Source organism: Physeter macrocephalus, chromosome 20, assembly GCF_002837175.3.
Source record: "Physeter macrocephalus isolate SW-GA chromosome 20, ASM283717v5, whole genome shotgun sequence".
NCBI classification, from domain to species: Eukaryota; Metazoa; Chordata; class Mammalia; order Artiodactyla; family Physeteridae; genus Physeter; species Physeter macrocephalus.
Genome location: NC_041233.1, coordinates 58,411,590 through 58,419,924, shown reverse-complemented (window position 1 = coordinate 58,419,924; position 8,335 = coordinate 58,411,590). Strand labels below are relative to the sequence as shown.

At 39.9% G+C, this 8,335-nt stretch overlaps 1 protein-coding gene across 1 annotated transcript in view; it reads right to left on the bottom strand.

Annotated features, from left to right (window-relative positions):
* The window catches only part of AS3MT (arsenite methyltransferase), a gene marked incomplete at its 5' end in the record, with an annotated part of 16,398 nt that overhangs the window by 7,650 nt on the left and 413 nt on the right, over positions 1-8,335 (bottom strand). The window contains 6 exon segments of the mRNA XM_028481943.2: positions 1,784-1,926; positions 2,255-2,386; positions 3,979-4,060; positions 5,195-5,264; positions 6,285-6,421; positions 6,926-7,076. Coding sequence (XP_028337744.1) covers positions 1,784-1,926; positions 2,255-2,386; positions 3,979-4,060; positions 5,195-5,264; positions 6,285-6,421; positions 6,926-7,076 — 715 coding nt within the window.

The following is an 8,335-nucleotide window of genomic DNA, read 5'->3' as shown; positions in this document are numbered from 1 at the left end:
GGCACGAACCCGTGTCCCCTGCATCGACAGGCGGACTCTCAACCACTGCGCCACCAGGGAAGCCCGAGACTACACCTTTTGACATAAGTATTTTCTCATGTTCAGACCCTGCTGCTAGCTTCATGCTTATTTCCACATGGAATCGACCAGTGTCGTTACCAGTTTTCCTTTGGTGGCAGTGCAAAAAAAAAAGGGCACTCATGGCTCCAGTGTCTAGTCTCTGCTCAGAGGCGAATGTAGAAAACCACTGCTCTCTGAGTTTCACCTTATTCATTGCTAAAATGAGGGCTTTGGACTAGTGGCTTTTAAAGTGTATTTCCTTGAGTCCCAGGGTGCCTGGGAGGTGTGTAAAGGGTCTACGCCTTGGGAGCCAGGAGCGAACACAGGAGATTCTGAGCTGTCCAATCCCTGCTCCTATCAGATAAACTCTGCTTGTATCCCTTCAGATACTGGGGTTATATAAAGCAATGACGGACACATAGTAAGTATTGGTCTTTTAAATAAAATTTTGCTGAAAAAAATAATTCTGGGGGTGTTAGAGAGTGGGCAAAATGGCTAAAGTGGATCAAAGGATACAAACTCTCAGTTATAAAATAAATAACTCATGAGGATATAATGTACAGCATAGTGACTTTAGTTAATAATAGTGTATTATATATTTGAAAGTTACTGAGAAGTAAATCTTAAAAGTTCTCATCACAAGAAAAAACAATTTGTAAATATGTATGGTAATGGACATTAACTAGACTTACTGTGGTGATCATTTTGCAGTACATACAAGTATTAAATCATTATGTTGTATACCTGAAACTAATATAATGTTATATGTCAATTATATCTCAATAAAAAATAATTCTGCTCTTAGGAATGTTGTTTTGAAAGCCAGTAGACCAGAGTAATGACTTCAAAGGCCCTTCCCACTCTGATCCTGTGAATCTACTGAAGCAGGCAAGTGGCAGTGTATCAGTGAAAAAGCATTAATGGCTCTGCTGCACCAGGGAGTATTTTAGAAATTTGAAAATGCTATCTAGACAAAAAAATCAGATGAAGGAAACAGTAAAGTTCTTCCACCTTTGGAGCAAATAATGACTGTATCTTCTATTTACTGAGTTCCCAGTACCAATGTTTTGCTATATTATTGCTAATCTTTATAGAAATTCTGCCATGTAGATATTATTATCCCTACTTTTACAGTGGAGCAAATTGTATCTCAAACAATTTTGGTGGCACATTCAAGTTTACCTGAGTAATAAATAAATAACAGAGCCAGAATTTGAAACCAGGTATCTAATTCCAAAGCCTGTACGTCTCTGTTTTGAGAAAACAAAACCTACTCTAAAAAGAGTAGTAGAAATGTCAATGTCATCATTAAACACTAACAATCCTTAATTCCACAATACAATTAAACAACTGAAATACTGTTATGCAGTCCTCTCCTATTTTTCCAACCTCTTTCTCTATAATTCCATTAATCTGATGTCTGAATGACGTTTCTCACAGAAAAGTTTTTTAGATGTCATAATGGTATTTGGTTATGTAGGAGAATTTTTTATTCTTAGGAGATGCATGCTGAACTATTTAAAGGTAAAATGTCATGATATCTGCAACTTACTTTTCAATGGTTCAGCAAATATGTATATACGTATATGTATATGTGTGTGTATATATATAGACACATACACCAAGACCAGAAAAGTGAGAAGCAATGCAAGGTTAAGAAAAGGTTCCTGGAGCAAAGGAAAGAATAGGAAGAATGCTGGAAGTCACGGAAATCTTTATTTACCTTAAATGTGAAATTTGCATCAAATATTAGTTCTTTTTCATGTCCTGTGATTCCTCCATTGTAAATAACTTGGCATCTTTTGGTTGGTCCTGTCTTAGGGAGTTTGAAAAGGAGAAATGTTGCAGAAACAAAACGGCAGTCACCTAAAAACAGAATATACTCAGGTTCATCTCCAGCACTCCAACGGCTATTGGTTTGCTCAGCAGATGAAGACTTAATATCCTAAAGACGATTTCTTCTTTGCATGCCATCAATTATCTTTATGGGCACATCACCCTATTTACTGAATAACTTCAAAGTGCTTTATTAAATGCCAAACTTTGGGAGGTTGCCATTAAACAGGAGACAAGATGGAGATTTCCAGATGTCACAAAGTCTCCTTCAATGAGACTCACTCAGGAGATACTTGATAATCACCAAATTTGAACCATTCAGGGTGCAGTTATAACAGTCCCTACTGCTGTTTCTTACCGATCATGTTTTCTAGTTCCTTGTTTTGAACTGTAATGAAATTGACAGTGACCAAACGTGGAGGGCAGAACCCAATTTTTTGGGCAAGGATAGCAAGGTCTTTCCAGTACAAAGCACCACCCAGGCACTCACCTAAAAAAAAGAAAAATCACAGATCAACCAATACAACTAGGTATTAAGGGAATTATTCTTCTGTATAATTGATTAGGCTATGGTATTACTTAAAGCATAGGTTCTAGAAAAACAGAAGAAGGACCTGAGTGTCCCCCAAGGTATAGAAGGTCACGGTTGAAACCAGATATGCTAGCTAATGGTCTCTGGGAACCATTGTTCAGGACAGTCACTAATGTATTGGTTCTATCAATCATAATATTCATGTACGTATTAGGTCACATTCTGAAAAGCACTGTTATGTAAAAAAAAACATACAAGAAAAATTCCAGGGCTTCCCTGGTGGCTCAGTGGTTGAGAGTCCGCCTGCCAATGCAGGGAACACGGGTTCGAGCCCCGGTCCGGGAGGATCCCGCGTGCCGCGGAGCGGCTGGGCCCGTGAGCCATGGCCGCTGAGCCTGCGCGTCCGGAGCCTGTGCTCCGCAACGGGAGAGGCCGCGACAGTGAGAGGCCCGCGTACCACAAAAAAAAAAAAAAAGAAAAATTCCAAAACTGCCTCTTAGTTCCAGATTAATCTCATAATGATCCGCTACTAGAACAGTAATTACTATTAATGTTCATAAGGCATTTTACAGTTTTTTAATTTATTACATCAACAAATTAGAAATAATCTAAACCATTACCAATAGAGAAATGGTCAAATATATTATGGTACAGCTGTACAATACAACTGTATAATACAAACATTTAAAAATTTTTTTAAAGTTTTAGGCTTAGGAAATATGCTAAATAAAATTAGAATACTAAATTCTATATGCAGCATACTCCCTATATTATTATACACACCCACAGGAAAAAAAAACCCTAAAAGTGTGTATACTAAGCTATTAAAAGAGGTTATTACTGGGTTATGTGCTTCGTAGTAACTTTTTCTTTTTGTATTTTCCAACGTTTTTTTTTTTTTTTGGCTGCGCCACACGGCTTTCGGGATCTTAGTTCCCCGACCAGAAATTGAACCCGGGCCCCCTGCAGTGGAAGTGCGGAGTCCTAACCGCTGGACCACCAGGGAATTCCCTATTTTCCAACTTTTTAACAATATCCATTTCTTCTTGTATAATAAGAAAAAAGTTACATAATTTATTTTAAAAGTTAAGAACTTTTGATTTCATAACCAGACTGACCAAACACATGCATTTATCTCCTCAACATCCACAGACTCCATGAAAATGACAGTAAAGGAATCAACAACACAATAATGATGAGAACACGGGGAATTAAGGAGGCATCAACTCTGGAGCAGTTGCCGTCATTTCCACACTAGAGCTTTTAAGAATTTTTCACATTCATTATCCCATTTAATCTTCATAACAGCCCTATAAGGCAGATTGAATTATTACCTACATTTTACAGTACGGAACACACGACTCAAAGAGATTAATTAAATTGTCCAAGGTCATACCAGATTTGAGTGTCAAGAGGAGGAACAGAACCTAAGCCTCCTGAACTAATCCCATGTTCCCACATCACAAAGCCTCATCCTGGATATTAGCAGGATGGAACTCTGTACTTGGACGAGTATCTGCCTCAAAACAAAATAAAACACAAAAACCTACCCCTTAAAACTTTGTGTGTCCTGACTTCTTCTGGCAATTCAAGGCTAGCATAGACGTCACTGAAATATAGCTCCCCACCGTGCTGAAACAGCAGAATTAATCCAAACAAGGTTAAAGATTACATTAGTCCCAGATAGCAAAGAAAGGAATGAGGAGCTAAAATCAAGTTTTTAAAAAAAAACAGAAGTTCTTGAGCTGACCCTTTTTGGACAAATAACTACTAGCTGCCTCCCTAGTTATGATCAATAGCCAACTGCCAAGATTTTTTTCAGTGCCCCACTCAACAGGTAGTAAAATAACTTTCCAAGCTTAACCAATCTGAAGCAAAAGCAACCCCAGGTTGTTATAGAACTAACAGAAGTAAATGGTATTCATAAACTCTTCTCCCTTAAAAATTATATAACTTTTGTAATGTTATTTATTTTTATAATAACACATTATCTTTTTAAAACATTGTCCTTAAAATCTCAGGCATATGAGTGATCAGGAATTTTAAGATTTTATTCAGCTAATTTCAAGAGCATGGACGTCTAGATTCTATAGTAATGTCTCTACCTTCTACACATACGCCCTGGTGAAAACAGTGAGCTGGTCTATACAATGGCCTACTCATTAAGACATTGTTAAATCATTTCTACATAGATATTCTTATTTGATCTCTAAAACAGCCCTATAAACTAAGAATCTCATAATCTTCTATCTTCTGTCATGAAGAGATACATCTCATGATACATAGAGGGTGCAGAGCTCCTGCAAGTTTTCCTTTAAGAGAGTAGTTAATGGAAAAGATCCATCTTCCTTAACTTCCCAAAGATCTGGAGCCCTGATGAATACAAAATAAGGATCCCTGAGAAACACTGTCCATGCTAGGAAAGTATATTCAAAATAACCTTAGTAGTCAGTCCAAAGGTCCCCGTAGCTCTGCAGATGCTATTCTAGGATTATGTACAGCAGCAAGCAGGAGGAAAAACAGCCAAGAAAGCAAATTTTAACATATTCAATCACAATCGTGACTCTCAGATTTATCACCTTTTGCAACCTAGAGGAAAACAAATTCATATCTAGGGTATTCCTGTCACTCCCACATTTTGCCACTCTTTCTAATTTAATGGAGAAATTGCGAGTTTGAGCTCTCAGCTCAAGGGGACAAGAACAGGACATATCCCATGTGCTCTCACTGATGCTCAAAGACCACTGGTCTCCCTCTTCCCCTCACCTTTAACACTCGATGTACCTCCTGCAGCACTTGCTGTTTATCAGGTACAAGGTTAATGACACAATTGGATCTAAAAAAGAACAGACAGAATGTCAAGCACATCTGCAGACTACTTAGACACCTTCAAATCCTTTTAGTCCCTAAAGGTGGTTCCCACCATTTTCTCAAAGCTACACTATTCTTCCCACCTCCCTCCTCTCTTCCCCACACTCAACTTTGTCCCAAGATAAGGGAGATGGACGGTGTTTGAAATCTCAATAAACTGTTAGCAAGTTTGTGCAGAAAAAATTTTGAGGCATGCTTCTTATTTGTTTCTGCCCTGATGTGGACCATGCAACAAAATGACCTGGGACCAAATGCCTACTGCACAAGGCATTTCTTATGCCACATGTAAATAGGCTAAGTTCCTCAAAGGCAGCTTTATTAAGGCATGATTTGACAACTCAGAGGAAAAACAAACACAGAATCCTATAATTTGCCATGAAAATAATACTGAAGATAACATATTGTATAAGCAGACTCATTGGTCTTGCTGGTCTTTTGGGCTCATTCGTAAACCACGGTTAAGGTTAAAATACATTCTTGGGACTTCCCTGGTGGTGCAGTGGTTAAGAATCCGCCTGCCAATGCAGGGGACACAGGTTCGATCCCTGGTCTGGGAAGATCCCACATGCCATGGAGCAACTAAGCCTGTGTGCCACAGCTACTGAGCCTGTGCTCTAGAGCCCACATGCCACACTACTGAAGCCCGAGCCCCTAGAGCCCGTGCTCTGCAACAAGAGAAGCCACCGCGGTGAGAAGCCAGTGCACCACAATGAAGAGTAGCCTCTGCTCGACACAACTATAGAAAGCCCGTGCACAGCAACGAAGACCCAACGCGGCCAAAAAAAAAAAAAATGCGTTCTCTCTCAAGCTAGTGTGTTCTGTGGCTGGTGGACTACAAGTGCCCCAGGCCAGCTCCATCCCTTTATTAAGTTATGCTAAGTTTAGTTTAACCCCCCAAATAAGAATCCATTCAGCAAAAAGTGGTGACATTCGTGTGTTCAATAGGAAATGGGCTATATTCACAACAGTGAGGACATAGAGCTACATAACAATATGATAACTCTCATTCTTGATTCCAGCCTCTCCTAACTTCTCTATGTAGCCATGAATAAAAGTCACATTGGGTGCCTGGAAGCCATATTTTTCCATGTGATATTCAATGTACTTGTTAGCCACTTCTACCTAAAGGAAGAAAAAAAAATAGATTTGATAATCAACATTTTTGAATGCACTAATTTTTTCCTAAAGTTTCCTATTACTAATGGAATGTACTGCCCCCAGAATGTTTTAGGTACGTAAACAAGGTTCATCTGGGCATGCAGGATATACTACAGAGTGGGACAACTCAATGGGGCATAAACCCCCTGTTCGATACATGGGTTTTATTTGAATAAACTCTTCACTCAATAAGAAAATCTTTCAGGATAGATGGCAGAAAGAAGAAGATCAAACTCCATTCAGTCATCATGATATTCATAAATCAGATCAAACCTTTGACTCTGTTCTCCCAGAGAAGCCCCTAATTGTCAAAGTTCTTGGTTTCCAGGTCAGGAAGCAGTAATGGCACAAGTGAGCAGTTAGCACGCTTCTTAAATTATCCTTGAAGAGTCACAAGGAAACAACTTTATCTCTAAAAGAATCCTTTTCAGAATTTTTTCCTCCTTGTCCTTGAAATAATTGCCTCACCTGACCTTCTGTCACGTCTATTCTGGTGACATGTCCCTTCTCACCAACCAGCTGACTAAGTGCATAGCAGTCTGGGCCACTTCCACTCCCCAGGTCCAAAATCCAGCAGTTTTCCAGACACTCAGGGATGACCAGACCACAGCCATAATATCTGGGAAACAGAAAATATATACACATTTTTTCCCTTTAGAGATGAGAAGATGTGGAACTTTTAAATCTTATAAATCCTTCTTCATTCCCTCCCTCCTTTCCTTCCTTCCATCATTCATTCAATTTCTCTTTAGATGTCTCCCTCACTACACTGGAAGCTCCATGAAGGCTGGGACTCTATCTGCTTTGTTTACCATTGAATTGATGGGCACTGTACCAGGTACTAAGACAAATAAACCAAGTAAAATATTTGTTAGGCATTAACTGAGCATCTTATGCAGGTCCAGGACTTGCTAGTTATTGAAGAAGAAAGGTAAGACAAGAATTCTTAAGTGTATTTAACGAGGGAGATAAAACACAAACACAGAAAACATTTTCCATGATTTATTTACAAACTGAGTGGCACAGGAAGTAAGTGTTATAGTGGTTTGGGGAAGTGGTGCCCAAGGATTAAAGAAGGCTTCACAAAGTAGGTAGGACATCAGTGAAGCGTTGGATAGGTAGGATTTGGAAGGTAGAAAGGAGGGGGGGGGCTTCCCTAGTGGCGCAGTGGTTAAGAATCCGCCTGCCAATGCAGGGGACATGGGTTCAAGCCCTGGTCTGGGAAGATCCCACATGCTGCGGAGCAACTGAGCCCGTGTGCCACAACTACTGAAGCCCACACACCTACAGCCCGTGCTCTGCAACAAGAGAAGCCACCGCAGTGAGAAACTCTCGCACCGCAACGAAGAGTAGCCCCCACTGACCACAACTAGAGAAAGCCCTCGTGTAGGGATGAAGACCCAATGCAGTCAAAAATTAATTAATTAATTTTTTAAAAAGAAAGAAAGAAAGCAGGGGGAAGGCATTCCAGATTGATAACTGCATGCCGGGCAGGCAGAAATCATCTTGGCAGTGTTGATGGCAGGAGGAAGGGAAAGGTCTGGCTAGAGTAGTATAGTGCATCAGAGGGAGCCAAGGTTGGTTAGGAAGGGAGGGCCAACCTGGGCAGGCTTGAATGTCAGGTCCAAGGAGTGTGAATGTATCCTGTGAGTAAAGGGGGTGTATGTGTGTGGGTCACTGGAAGTTCTTCAACAGAGCAGCAAGATGATCCATCAGTGCTGTCCTTTACCAGTTTTATAATAGATAAGGCAAGCCCCATGGATTGGAGGAGATGGATTAATTCCCTAGTGACCTGGCATCACTATATATATATATATATATATATTTTTTTTTTTTTTTTTTTTTTTTTTTTTTTGTGGTATGCGGGCCTCCCTCTGC